A 15,456-nucleotide genomic window follows, 5' to 3' on the forward strand; every position below is an offset into this window, starting at 1 on the left:
GGGATAAATTTCATTTCAAATGTCAATGTGATCATTTTCTAAACTGTTCAATGAAATATATCTGTAAATCTTCCTCACAAAAACGACTTCTTAATGAATTTTTTTATTTAGTCTTTTGACAAAGGCCAATTCAGCAAGACAAAATACACAGATAAAAAATGCGTGCTTTAAAACAATTGATAATGTCTTCTGAAGTATTGCTTCAATGAATTTATTTTGTTTCAGGGATTTTTTGATTTTTAAACTGGAAAATTACACAAAAATACTTTTTGAAGTGTGCTTAAAATCAAAAAAGTTTGAGGAAATGGCTGTACTTAAAAAAAAAAAAAATGTATAGCCTGTGTATTAGCCTGGAGTAAGCAGGCAAGTTCTGAAACATCGCGCCTTGGTGCATGCAGCCATTGCAAGTTTGAGTCAAGCTCATTTCCAATCCTTTCATCCCTAATCTCCTCATCATTTCCTGCCTACTCTCGGCTATTTTTGCAAATAAAACCAGAAAGAAAATGTTAATGCACTCAGGCTTTTATGGTCTTAGTGTTCTTTATTAATAGGACAGGATAACTAATCAAAAAAGCCTGAAAAATAGTCTGGGATTATCGATAATCAGAAGACAAGGACACTTCATGTCAGTTTTATGTCCATATGTTATCTATCAAATCCGAAAAATTTGCCAAATGGCCACCATTCCACACCTTCTCTCCATTTGGATGCTCCTCTTCTCCTCATCTCTCTGTAGCTTTACATTGTTCTTGGCAATAAAGACATTTGACGTGTGAGCCTTCTCGCCGCCCACCCTCTCGATCTCCCTCGTTCGCTCTGTTTCCGCGGTTACCAGTCGCTCTGCTTGGTTATGCAATGCACGGTGCTCTCAGACTCCGAGACGGGACCTATAACCACACGACTGCCATCGGCTACGGACAGAGAACGGCAGGGTGGGGAGCTCGCAGCTGCAGGTCACCAATCTCATGAGCGTCCGGAGGCATTTGCGCGCATCTGTAGCGCTTCTACACCCAAAGAAAAAGAGGAGCGCAAAAGAAGAAGGGAAAGAAATCGCGGAGGAGGGAAAGGAGAGAAGGTGGGGGGCGGTGTTTATTATAAATGCTGAGACGCCTCACTTTCAGATGCTAAAAGGGTCAGATAGACAAGAGTGACAGCAGAGTGAGGGGAGAGAAAGGAGGGGAGGAAGAGAGTGATTTTTTTAAGGGATATTTTGGTAAAAGGAGAGAGCATGGGAGAGGGAGGGAAAAGGAGAGCAGGGAGTGGATTTCTCCGAGCCTCCCATGAATGAAAGGTGTAAGGCGTTCAAGCTAAGAATAAAAAAAATAAACAACGCTGAGAAGAATAAAAGAACGGAATGAATGTGGAACAAAAGGAAGGTCTGGTGATACATAATGAGGCTGGAATACTGACACAGAAAGAGCGAGAGAAAGCTAGAGGGAGAGAGATAGGAAAAGAGAGACGGAGAGAGAGAGAGCGAGCGAAGGGGAGGGACGTTGGGGACTGAGATTGTTGTCTGCGTAACGCGCACGGCTCAAGGAGATGCTGTTGTAGACCTACTCTTTTACCCTCTCTCTTTCTTTCTTTCTCTCTCCCTCTCTCTCTCTCTACCTCTCAATTTCTCTTTTCTCCTTCTTTACTATCTCGGGGACATTGGATGTTTGGCCAGCTGGCCCTCATGTTGCTGTCAGCCCAGATATGCCTCTCCTGTGATGAGCCCACAGCATGCTGGATCTTCCCCCAGATCTCCCACGCCGTAGGGTAAGACTGCCTGTTTTCTTCCTACACTTTCTATGATTATCGTCTTGCTCTCTCTTCACCGTTTGTGTCAGTCTGTCCAACTGCTTTATTGTCCACTTCGCTGAGCTGTATGTTTGGCCCCAAGCTGCTTATCAGGGTTGATGTTCTGGTACCTAGTTGTAAGAACCTGGACGTATACGCTTCTATGTGTGCTCCAATGAATGTGGCACCATGCTATACCATTAAGAAAAGCCGGGATGAGAAAAGAGCTATCGTTTAGTGTGCGTGGCAGAGGCAAACAGCAAGTGAGACGGTTTAAATGTACAGTAAATCATCTCAGCTGCCGAGAGTCGCCCTGTTGTAGCAGCTCCGCAGGGAAATATCATTTTCTGAGGGGGAAATCCATCACAGAGGTGGGGGGGAGACATCCTCTTTTGTGTTCATTACGCCACACTCGCAGCTGGGCAATCAGTGGAGAGAGAAATCTCACCCTCTGTGCCGCTCCACTGGGCGTTTGGTCTGGCTTCTGGATGAGTGCTTCTGGTGGCCGTCTGAGAACGTAAGGTGCGGATGGGCCACATGGAGGAACAGAAAGAGGCTTCCACATCTTGTTGATTGTTTTTCTCACATTGCTCTCCTGTTTCTCCACAGATAAGCACCCTGGAGACAGAGGTGGGGGGGTCAGAATGGGAACGACCACCGTCAGTATAGAGGAGGTTCGGGCGCTAGAGGGAAAAGAGGAGCGAGAAGAGTCTATCTTGGCCCTGCTGGGGATCATTGGCACCTTCTTGAACCTCTTCGTCATAGTGTTTGTTTACATTTACACCACTCTGTGAGAAGGATCCACGCAGGTTGGAAGCAGGTGGAGGTAAGAGGCGGGGTCCAACAGAGATATGACAGCAGGGTTGACGTCTCAAAGAGAAGAACGTGGAAGATGACACTGGGCTGCTCGGGGCGGGGAGAATGACGCTAATTCTTGACCTCTGACCCCTGACGGATCTACATCAATGCGATGGACATCAGCTTAACACAGGTCTCTGGAACAATTCTTGGATACACCAGATTCGTACCCTTGCGAGACGTGGTCATGGGCCAAGAGACCTTTCGTTTACTTGGCTATGGGAATTACATTGAGCACTGCCTAGTTTCGATTACAAGGACACAGGTATGCCGAAAGACCCTATTGGTCAAACGCACGAATGTAATAGGGCAACAGAACAACTCCCTCCGAACTTATCCACCAATAGAAAGAATTCTGCAATAAAATGGAAACATTGGAATTATAAAATATTTTTCTATTAAGAACAAAAGAAAGAATGAGACACTTTGAGACCCATCTGCAGGTTCGAAATGCTGGACCTTATGGGGACAGGCTGTTTGGTGACATTTGGACACTTTTTCACTACAGATCCTCTGACTGGTTGAGGGAAGATAAAGAGACAAATATGAGTGTGTGTTTTCTCTCTGATTTGAGTGCGGTGTCAGACACGTTGTTTCAGTGCAAAGGAAAACACTTTTGTATCAATACATGATTACATACTAGATGTACTGTGCCATAGGGAATCTGATCAATAAAATAATATTCTATGAATCGGGATGTTGTCAATGACATGCATGTGTGGGAAAAAATGCTCTATGTTTTAGCTATAGGTCCTGTTTCAAGAAGACCAGAGTTGACCAATCACGTATATGCTGCCCTTGCACGTCTATGAGTGTGAGTCATGCATTTGGATTTTTGAGTGTTAGTAGAGCTCAGCGCACCATAAGGAGAGGCAGGTGAAACAACAAACAGTTGCGAAAAGCTACAGAGAGAAAAACAGAGAGAGGAGGAGGTTGAGGCAGAGATGGTTACTTAGTATTAATCCTCTATTCTCATCTGTTTGTCCCAGTGGTGATGGAGGTGTTTTTAAGCTTTCTGAGATCGCAGAGGTCAATTTTCATGTCACATGCGATAGAGAGAGGTAGAAATGGCTGATGGAAGCTTCATGCATGAGAATGAGGCTTCAGAATGCGCTCTAAACATCCTCCGACTTACACACACTCCCCCAACCAATTCAAATACGGCTGAAAATGTGAGCATGTGATAGATTTTTTTTTTTTTTTTTTTGAGAAAATGATTAAGTTGCTGTGTGCGCGTGTGTTTGCCCTCTATCTCAGTGTTACAATATGTCACACTGAAATGTGCTCAGAAAAATCTGCCTGTGGAAATGTTAGCAGGGCCTTACGCTTAGTCTCAGGTCCCTCAATAAATTCCAAAGCCACAGGGCACTGCTGTAGTAAAGGCATGTGCTGTAAATCAGCATGTACCTGCAGGGCTTATCATCAAATACAAATTCCCATTACAACGGCTCTGTGTAAACCAGCTCTCAGACCAGCGTAAAACCTCTCTACCTGCACTCAGATCAGTGTAAACTCTCTAAACTAGTTCTTATGTCAGTAAGTCCATTTACATGAACTTTTAAAAGTTACATTTCAATCGGAACTAAAACAATTGGTCTTTTCAAAATCTGACTGATACTGAACTATTGAGTAGTTTTATTGTGCCAGACTAGTAAGAATAACAGACTTGGATAATGTGATTGTAGCTTGATTTTTCTCCAGCATGCATACACATTACAACTACAATTTCACCAAAAGACACAGGTGACGTGTATTTAATCCTTCAAACATTCAAGTGTTCATTATGTCACGTAAACTTGGACAAGGCGATAAAGACTGTAGCTCAATTTTAACTGTGCATATATACATGCGAGTAAACCCTATACATCAGCTTTAAAATCAGTGTAAACCCTCTCAGATCAAATTAAACCCTCTACACCTGCTGGGCAGCTACCTTTGTCAATCCTAAGAGCTTAATCAAACCATAAATAAAGCACTTCCAGCATTTTGATGGACATGGCCCCCTGACACACGAATGAATATAAGGAACTTATGATTCAGTTTAGATTCAGCTTGCAGGCGTAATGCAGGGGGGGGATGTGTGTGTCCTGGGGGTCAACATCCTGTGCAAGCCGCCCACGTGAGGTTACACGTGACACAGTGGTCAAAGACATATGAATCACAAATGCTGTATTCACATTAGCTCTTCACAGGCCATCACACATCAACACAGAAACACGCGTGCACACACACACAGAATACTTTTACAAAAGCCTTAACTTTGAAAGCACACCAATGATGCCTTAAAATGTCTCCGTAGTCAGAGCACTAGATTTTGAAACAAAGCATGGGTGAGGAGATAAATATAAATAAAGTGTTGAAATAAAGTGGAGCCATAATGAGGGGGTGGGAGAAGAGAGGAACGAGAGAACACTATGATAATTTATGTTTACACGCAGGGAAAAGACTCAAGCACCTCAAAAACCCACCCTACTTAATGAGTGCACCACGTCAGCGGTTTCACACAAACAAACGCTAACAAAACCCTTAGCATATGTCAGGGATGGCGTGTGTAGGTGAGTGTGATATCCCTGTAATGAAAATAGCTTTCAGGGGACTATGAAGTAAATGGAAATAAACAACGTTGAAGAGGAAATGCATGTCATACAGACCTGCATTAACACAAAAGCTTGAACTTTTGTACACAAACTGATAATACCAGGACTGTGGTATTATTTTCTTGTTTTATTCATCAGCTAGCTAGCATTCTAAATGAACAGATACATACTAGGAATGCACCAAGATTCAAATTCTGGGTGATATTTTCATGTTATGGCCAATACCCAATATTTTTCTGATTTTAGTTTAGTTTGTTGAATTAAATTATATATATATAAAAAAAATCTATTGTTTAAAATCCTAAATCACTTTTTATGCTTTACTAAATGCCCGGATCTATTTTGACATCTCAGATTTTTTCGTTGAGTATGTTTTACAGTTACAGTTTCAGTTATCCCTCATTTTAATTTGGTTGTTAAACTTTTTTTTTTTTCAAATTATAAACAGGTTTTATCAGAAAGAGCGCTTCCTTTATAATCAAAGCTGCTATCATTTCAGTTCAGCCGCAGCGCAAGCTCACTAAAAGAGTGAAATCTCCTGTTATAATCACAAATCTGTCTATATTGCACAATGAATCAATGTTCAAAACAGTTGTGCTGCTTAATATTTGAGGAAACGTGATACATTTTTTTCAGGATTCTTTGGTGAATAGAAAGTTCAGAAGAACAGCATTTATTTGAAATAGAAATCTTTTGTAATATTATAAATGTCTTAACTGTCACTTGAGATCAATTTAATGCATCCTTGCTGAATAAAAGTATTAATTTCTTTAAAAATGTATCTTACTGACCCCAACCTTCTGAACAGTAGTGTGTATTCAATATATACCAATGAAAGTCAATTAAAAACAACCCAAATATAAGGTCATAACTGATATGATAACAGTATATCGTGCATCCCTAAGATACCCTTCAATCACCTCCACATAGTTGAGACAGAGCAACAAATCTGGCACCTTCTCTTCTGGTTGATAAAAAAAAAACGTTTTCTTAAATAGTTTACGCTGTTATTCTTTACTTTGAAGTTCCAAACCCAAGTGAAAAGGGTCCATTTTCACAAAACTGCACCTCTGAACTAGCCTGGTTAAAACCAGACCATTCTCAGTTGTAACTGAGTTATGGTCTGGCAAAGCGTCATAGACAAATCATTTCCAGAGGGGCGTCACCAATGGACGTCGCGGATAGACCTAAAACCAATCAGAGCGATGAAGGAGATGACGTATGCAGAGCGGTGGAGAAACATCTCTGAGTGTTGTTCTTTGCTCGGTTTTTAACAAAAAGGAAACGTTCAAATCGCTTAAAACAGACGCGATAGCTGATTCGAACGAGTGATGTTCGACGGTGGCATCCATCTTTGTAATGTAGGCTACAAAATCTGCTTCAAAATCCCAGCGCTGTCGTCATCGTGTAAAGCCCGCCCCAACGTTTCTGATTGGTGCCTCGATTTCGACGGATTGGAAATGGGCTTGAATGAGCTCTTTACCAGATTAACTTTCAGAGCAAATCTAAATTTGCCAGAAGTTGTCTGGGTTTTCCCAATTTTAATAGTGTACCAATTCCCCTCTCAAAATCTTAATGTAATAATATTTGAATTTTTCAACCGAGAAGCAGAGTAAAACAATTTTTGTTATATTTATCAACAGTATGACCATCAAATTAGCAGAAGGTTATGAAAAAATATGCAGATGAAGTGATAGGAGTCGTGAAAAGACGCGGTTTTGACAAAACGTCTGGGGAAAGAAAGCTTAATAATCTTTGAGAGAAGGTATTAAATGAACATGCCGGATGGGGAGCAAGAGAAAAGGAGTTTGGACAGACTGCTGGAACCTGTGTGCATCAGACCAGACCTTACATCCTCAATGAAAATTATGTGCTTGTGGCCGTCCACATACAGAAAGAGCTCTATACTGTAATCTTGTACTCTTTGTTATTTGCCCCTTGGCTGTTTCTTAAAGCTTTTTGGAACCAGCAGTTCATCTCATCTCCCTCCCGTTCATCAGGTGGATGGGATGTTATTACAGCAGGGGTGATCTGACACACTCATTTCCTGTTTCACTGCCACAGAGACGGCTAAGGATCTCAGGGCACAAAACACACACTCTTTGTGTGCGTGTTTCTCTCTCGCAATCTTTTATTGGGTCAGTTGTTCATGAGAACAGCCAACTGCTGCTCCCCCTGCTGGTTGTGCGTGTTTAGAGAGCAAACGTTTGTGTGTGTGTGTTTTTCTTGTTGATTTGAGTCACACACACCATGCCAATGTAGGGTTGAAACCTCCAGCTGATATCTGGAGCTAATTACTACACTCATCGTTTTATCTGCGCTTATTTAATTAAGCCGGAAAGAAATAAACACTTCACTGCACGCACACACACAGACACACACCTCTGTCTGGTTCTATAAAGCAACAAAGTAATGTTTGTTCAAGACTCTTAATACAAAGGAAATACTCAGTTTTACGAGTTCATATTAATTGAGAAACTACCAGCAAAATTTTGCCTAGATTTGAAAATTCTTAAACCACAAGCGAACTGCAAAAAAAAAAAAAACTGAACATCTTGAAAAAAATACATAAATAATGTTTTGTGTGCCCAAACAAATACTGTAGTCACACAATGACTAATTCTGTAGAGCTTTAGTTGGAGCAGTAATTTTAGTAAATTAAAATTCTGTTGTCATGTCATTCCAAACCTATGACCTTCTTTACTCTGTGGAATATAAAACTTTTAAAGATATTGTACTGGTCACTCTTTTCCATTAGAATGAATGGGACTGGAGCTTTGAAGCTTTGAAAGGACACAAAACAATGCTGTGGTGGTCAATACTAGGGATGTGCGCAACGACTAACTTCATTAACGTTTAAATGGAAATTTTGCATCCAACTAGTCTAACCCCTGCACCCCCGGAGATGGACTGTATATGCGATCCATTTTAAATAGACTAATCAATGATGGAATATTGATAATGATCGAATAGACCAAGTCAAATCCCATACTGAATGCTGCTAAAAATAGATCAGATACATGCGACGTGCTTGCCTTGCATTATGGTCATTGTATATTAAACTTAAGCGTTCACTTAAAGCTGCAGTAGGGTGTTTTGAGAAAACGTTGACTTAGCCTGAAAATTTGAACAAGCACAACTTACAGGTCCCACCCCCTTGCTCTCTGCTGCACTACAGCCCTCCCTCCACAGCTCGTCCTCCACAGCGGAGCCTGTCGTGAACGCGCAGGGTAGTAAACAGGGCCACCGATAACAGCGGATAAAAAGTTATATGGCACATTCACTAATAGGGACTAAATGTCAACAATATGCTTTACATTGACTATGGCCTGCCCATACTTTGACTACAAACTTGGTCCTCAAATCATTATGTATTTTGCAATAGCCTACATGTAACTATAACGTTGCACTCTTTCTATAAGTTATAAATAGCTAGTAAGATAACGTTAATATAACGGTAACTAACGTTACAGTATGTAAGTAATTATTCTAGCGATATATAATGCTAGATAAGGTGTGCTAGTACATTTCAGCAACATGACAAGCCAGTGAATTAGCAGGTTTCAATTGTTGCTTAGCAGAGTGCGTGACATTTTATCTATATGTTATGCGGCTAGAGTTTTGACACAGAGTCAATGGGCTCTGTGTAATTCTTTCTTTTTCGCTTGTTTATCGTCATTGGTCTTTTTCCTTTTACCTCTTTGTTTTATGAGCAGGTGTCACTCGAGAATTGGCAGTTTAGGTTGTTTCTGCTGCAGCACGCCGGCAATCTTGAGTTTGAACGACGGCTCGCGCTGTGCAAGAGAGGGGTGTGATCAGCGCGTACACGAGCGTGATTGACACTGCTAAGACATTCCTCCTGGCTCTGATTGGTTGTTTCTGACCGGGAGCGTGTATTTCTGCAAATGGCAATAGGACCACTGGGAGGAGCCAGAAGAGCTTGATTTTTTTCACAGATTATCTGTCTCATATTCTACTGTCAGGACATAATGATAGTTTTAACAAATATGTAAAAAATATTTTTTACAAAAGTTACCTACAGCAGCTTTAAGAAACATTAGCCATTATAGACATATTTATTCAAATCAACTGAATCACTACGCAGCGCAGGACCATTAAGTTTAAACCTAATAGCCTATAAATTTTCTCAAATATAAGTTGGTCCACACAAGTCGGCACGTTAAGGTAATGTTGTTCAGTACAGGGCTCCAGACTGCTATCAAATGGTCGCATTTTTCGGCCTTTTTTCCTGCTGGTGCGATTTTGTTAGGAGGTCGCACTGGTGTCACCCCCAGCAAATTGCCTAACTGAAAAGAGTTGCCATTTCTGTTACATATGAGAAAAATGAAATGGCAAATGAAACAAGCATTCATCAGCTCGAACCAATGATAGACAATGCAGCACAAGCTCAGAACAGGTTTACTCGCGGGCCGATTACGCAACACTGTTACTTCACATCCCGTGAGAGAGCATTTGAATTAGCCGGAAAATTAATAACGCAGAGAGATCTAGTTGGAAGCATTCAAATTCAGCGCAGAATTCTGTTATAAACCACACATATCAGATCAAACAGTGCTGACATGGAAACCAGGAAAAACATGATTGTGCCATGAATGAAATTATAGAAGGCTTTTCAGTCCACAAATCACCAACATTCACAATGGATTTAATGTAGTAAAACTAACTAACCCTGGTATTGTGGCAGACATATTCCAATGTTTTTTTTTTATATACATTATTCATCTCAGGGTATCATTTAATCGACTAGTCTCACACATCAATACAGTTCTGTGTTCCAGGTCTTAAGTCACACAATTACTTAAGGCTGGAGTACACTACACATTTTTGAAAACCTGAACAGATTTTTTAACACCAGGCATCATATACTTGCTGACACTACACATCATAAACTACAAAACTGATAAACTCACATAGAAACATGCGCCAAATTGCTTGGAAATGCATGACAAGTGAAAACAATATACGTTCTAAAATCAGCTTTGAATATAAAACAGTCTGTGCCCATCACACACTACGCAATTTTCTATGAAATCTGTCAACTCCAACTACTTAAAATCTGAAGACCAGCTCTGACTTCTGACAACTAGCGTTGACTGCCCAGATTTTTGCCTCGATTTGTAGTTGAGTAATGTAGTGTATTCCAGCATTTAATGTGATAAACACATAACATTAAATGTGATGCACTGACATTCTCACCCCTCCATTCGGCAGTTAAACTGTCGCAACAGAATCATTGAGTTGAACTCGAGAACCTAATCAGTTCGATTTATGAAAGAATCATTCACAGTTGATCCAGTTCACAAAACCGATTCATTGAAAAGATTTAAATTTTAATGAATGATTGAGTCATGAATAGGATATCACTACTTCTCTCATGAACATGCCAAGGATTGGCATGGAGTGAGTAAATTTAAATTTTGGTCTGTTTCTCAGGGCATTTTTACACTTATAGACGTTTGTTTTGTTCCAAAACAGGGATTTAATTTGTTACAATGTTGCGTCTTCTTGGTTCCGTTTGCTTTCACAAGGCAACCTTTTCAAAGCGTACCAAAATGTGTTTATGCAAGACATGCGAGTACAACTGTCCTCTTATTGGTCAGTTTCCTCAGCATCATCCATCAAGAAGATTGACAAGTTCGCTCAATGAGCTTATTGTGGCTTTATTTGTAACTGTCGAGATACACGCAAACACTATACGAATGTAGCCGTCATTCCCACTGTTAGATTATATACTACATTCCTATTAATACTACAGCAAATTCAAACGCTCTCTCTGGATCTCCCAGCGCTGTCTAGAGGTTAACAGTGACAAGACACAAGCATACACTATACGAATGTTATAATGCAGCTAGAGCAGGAATCAAGGCTTCATCAGGACAGCATTCTCTTACGGAGAAGCGCAATTACACAACATTTTATGATGAAGAGATGCGCTCACTCACAGAATCAAACACTACTGCTATTTATACAGCACACTTCCCGTTATGAATTATAATACCATTTGGATCGTTGGTCTGTTGGGTTGGATTGCCTTCACACCTCAAGCGGACCGTTCGTTTGCAATCAGATCCGAGAAATGGAGCAATTGTTTTGGTGCGGATCCGAGCAGGATTGCCGTGTTCAATCGAACCGAACCAAGGACGAAAACTCACCAGGTTCCGAAACAAATGCTCAGGCGTGAAAGCCCCTTAAGACAAAGCTATCATATGGCTTTAAAATTCTCTTCAAAAAAGTTGTGAACTACTTAAATGATAGTTTGGTGCTTTTTATTTTTTTATAATTTGGGGGCTCAACAGCCCCAGTATGAAATAATTAATACAAAACACAGGTTTGGAATAACATGAGGATGAGTAAATGGTTAGACTATCCCTTTAACTTCTGAGAAAAAAACATGGTTGATAAAAAGGCAGGGAGAGAGATCGTTCAGCAGAGACAGGAGCTCCACCTGCTGTCTCCATACACAACAAGGCACAAGGAGGAACGTATAACACGTCTTTCTCTCAGGCACACACACAAATGTAACTCAGTCATGTACAAAATCTTCTTCAACTACCTTAAAAGCTGTGTTCAGTTTCACTTAGCAATCAGTAAAGCACAGAGCACATCCCAAGTGTGGCATATGTCCTACCTGAGTCATTGCGCAAGTATGAAGACATGGCGGGAATAAGACAGGACTGGCTGAGCAGTTCCTGCAGGACAGATGGCAGCAGTGAGCTGCTGTGACCTCTGACTTCTCCTGAGAGGGTCTCACCAGATCCCATGCAGCCAGATGGGTTAATATAGCTTGCCAAAACCTAAAAGAGACACAGAATGTACTATCACACATGCAGACAGGCGTAAAATCTAAATCTCACTTGTATTATTTACACACACACCTGTAAGAGGCAGGTGACGTGCTCCTCCTCTAGACGTTGTTTGGTAAGAGCCTGCTCAACATCCCAGCCTGACGCAGTAGAGCCTGTCCCGAAGCCTGTTCCTTTGGCCCAGTACAGCTGCTGTTCCTCTGTGGTACCACCAACATGCCCGCTGGAGACCTGTGGCTGCAGAACAAACACAAACTCAACTGCATGTTTCACACACAAGCCAATCACTCAAACTTTTCTCTGATCCTCTCAGTGTCATTCACCAAAAAAGCCACAATTGAGTTTTACATTAAAACTAATAGTGTCTGACAGTGCAAATTAAACAGGAAGTTTATGCTACTGTATCTTTAAGACTTTTACATGTAAAAAACGAACCTCTTTGCCAATCATTCATCGGGGCAGGCTAAATACTGAATTGGCATATCAATGTAAGCATGGGCGGTCACACAATTTAGTTAAAACCTTTGGAGTTAAGAGTTTTAATATTTTGAAGGTAGTCTCTTATGTTCACCAAGAATTTAAAATAATAACTAAAAAAAGAACTGTTTTCAATTTTATACATTTTAAAATATAATTTATTCCTTTTCATTTATTCAAATTTTCAACAGCCACTAACTCCAGTTTTCAGTGTCGCGTGATCCTTCAGAAATCATTCTAATATGCTGATTTGATGTTCAAGAAACATTTCTTAAGATTATCAGTAGCTGCGTTTACATGAACCCCAATAATCCGGTTGTAATTGGACTAGTAGCACAGTCGGAATAAAAAAGTAACATGTAACCATGTCAATCGGAATGAATTGGCCAAATCCGATTAAAATTTCATTCGGATTGTAAGGGGTGGTTTAAACCTTTTCTAATCAGATCGAGCAAATGGTTGCGCTGCTTAATATGTTTGTGGAAACTGGAAACCTTGATATATTTTTTTTAGGATTATTGAATTAAAAGTTCAAAAGAACAGATTTTTTTTTTTATATCGAAATCTTTTGTAACATTCCAGTATCATTGCTGTCACTTTTGATCAATTTAACGCCTGCTTGCTGAATAACAGTACTAATTTCCTCCAAATGAGAGAGACAAAAAGAAAGGAAAGATTGATGTGTTTCCTAGTCTTTCTCTTCCACACACCTTTCTCACTCTGGCGTTTGATGTTGATCGTTCCAGATGTGACGTCCTGCTGATATGTACTGCTTGCTCTAAAGACTGACAGCATGTCAAAATATTATGAGGGGAAACAATGAGGTCAGAAGCTGTGCATCTGAATAATAGGCTAGTGGTATTTAATACGCGTGATAAAAAAGAAAAAAACTGAATTTCTCACAATGAAACGCTTCCCTAAGCAGCTGTCATTACATAGTTTGTACTTTATTTTGGATCGCAGGAACAGAGGAAAATAGGGAAATGGTTGCAGGCCGGACTTGAACCTGGATGAGCATTTTATAGATTGTTCAAAGATCTTTAGTGATAGCAGGAGGGACATATAGGAAAGTGAAAGAGAGAGCAGAATAAATGCATGTTGACTGCAGCGCTCTTCTTCGTCTGAGAGCGAGCAGGTTTAATATTTGCTCTGCCAATACTTCTGCTGCCCCAAGGACACCCATTGTGATTCTGACAGGCCACTGGCCACCATTCAAATCCTCAACCCTGAACCCACCCCTCACCAAACTATAAATCCACACAAACACACCGCCCTGCACCGACTATCATTTATGCACTTTTTTTCCTTTAAACATTGGAATTTTTAAAATTGATTTTAATAAAACCTGTCTGTAAGGGCAGGATATTGATTTTTATGAAAGTCAATTGCTTTGGTATTGGGGGTCTGATGATGATGGTCGTTTTTTTCATTATTTTCTCATTATGATTGTGCTGCAGTTGTCCTTTGTGAAGACACTTTCATTTCAGTCGAGTGAACTCCACATAATCATGTAATGAGTAAAAGAGCAGTCCGAATCCTCTCTATACCTTCTCTTTTAATGAGACTACACTACACCTGAATGAGCGGATGTTCCCTCTCTCTCTCACACACACACACACCTCCTCATTAAGGCAAGGGCTCTGAATAAAGAGCCCTTCAGCAGTCTGTAAAGAAAGAGTGGCTCCCACAGTCATTAATAAAATGACATATTTCAGTCTGAGAGACAAAAACATCTCCATTAAGGTCTTTCCTGGAGTCTTTGCCTTCCACTGCACACACACACAAATTACCTGAATAAAGTTAAAAAGGTGCTACATCATTTTTTTATAATCTTATTTTTCTCTGAAGTCCACTTAACTTTAGTCCAGATAATTTTAACAGATCAGTCAGTCTGTGAATGAATTATTGAGATCTGTTCTGTGAACTGATTCAATGAAAAGATTTAACTAAAAAGAATGATTAATTCACAAATCAGATATTGCTATTTCTCTCAAAGTTTAAGAAGATTTTAAAGCTCCTATTACCAATCTTTGTAAAGATATGGAAAAGATCACATACTATACTACCATTCAGAAGTTTGGAGTCAGCGCGAATTTGTTATTGTTAAAATAAATGAATATTTTTTTTCAGAAAGGAGACATTAATCAGAAGGAACAGTTAAGTTCAGACTAGAATTTCACAAAAGATTTCAATTTCAAATAAATGCAGTTCTTTTGAAATTTCTATTCATTAAAGAATCCTAAAAAAATAACTTTTGAATGGTACTGACTGTTTTTCAAGGAGGAACAGAAGAACACAATTTTTATTTTGGGTGAACCACCCCTTTCAATTTAAATAAACTCAACCATGACCATTTTTGTGAATTGAATGACACATAAACGATGTGTGGGTTAACACTGACCTCACTGGAGTTGGCACTGCCACTGGGCACTCTGGGAGCATGATGGCTGAGGGCAGACAGGCAGGCCAAGATGAGGTGTATGGCACCAATCTCCAGAGCCATGCGTCTCAACAGCAGCCCATCATCCGTGGTGAGGGGAGTCGAGCTAAACAAGGACCGGAGCACGTGAAAGGGCAACGTGGGTAGAACGTTAGCAGAGGGAGACTGCAGGATGTGACCTTGAGGAAGAAAGATGAATGGAGAGAATGAGAAAAAGTGTCTTTTAAACTATAGCACTCAATAATACACCTAACCAGTCTACCAATACATCAAGCAATCAGCTAACCAATCAACAGTGCAGACTGACAGAAATACACAGTGGGCAGCCAATCCAGGCTCAATTAGCCTGGATCATTCAATCAATGAAGCAGCCACGCAGTAACCCAATCAATGCTTGCCGTAGGGGAGATGCAGAGTAGCGCGTGTATCTGCCTGTAGGGTATGAATGTATAACGGCCATTAGAGAAGTTTGATTATAAGA

At 40.3% G+C, this 15,456-nt stretch overlaps 1 protein-coding gene across 7 annotated transcripts in view; it reads right to left on the reverse strand.

The window, feature by feature from the left end:
- The window catches only part of birc6 (baculoviral IAP repeat containing 6), a 137,690-nt gene that overhangs the window by 39,332 nt on the left and 82,902 nt on the right, over positions 1-15,456 (reverse strand). For all 7 annotated transcript variants that reach the window (XM_056235020.1, XM_056235018.1, XM_056235017.1 and 4 more), the window contains exons 63-65: positions 14,937-15,154; positions 12,131-12,295; positions 11,884-12,049 (exon numbers count right to left, since the gene is read on the reverse strand). In XM_056235020.1, coding sequence (XP_056090995.1) covers positions 11,884-12,049; positions 12,131-12,295; positions 14,937-15,154 — 549 coding nt within the window. The remainder of the gene's footprint in view (positions 1-11,883; positions 12,050-12,130; positions 12,296-14,936; positions 15,155-15,456) is intronic.

Source organism: Rhinichthys klamathensis, unplaced genomic scaffold, assembly GCF_029890125.1.
Source record: "Rhinichthys klamathensis goyatoka isolate OS25496 unplaced genomic scaffold, OSU_Roscu_1.1 h1tg000412l_1, whole genome shotgun sequence".
Taxonomy (NCBI): domain Eukaryota; kingdom Metazoa; phylum Chordata; class Actinopteri; order Cypriniformes; family Leuciscidae; genus Rhinichthys; species Rhinichthys klamathensis.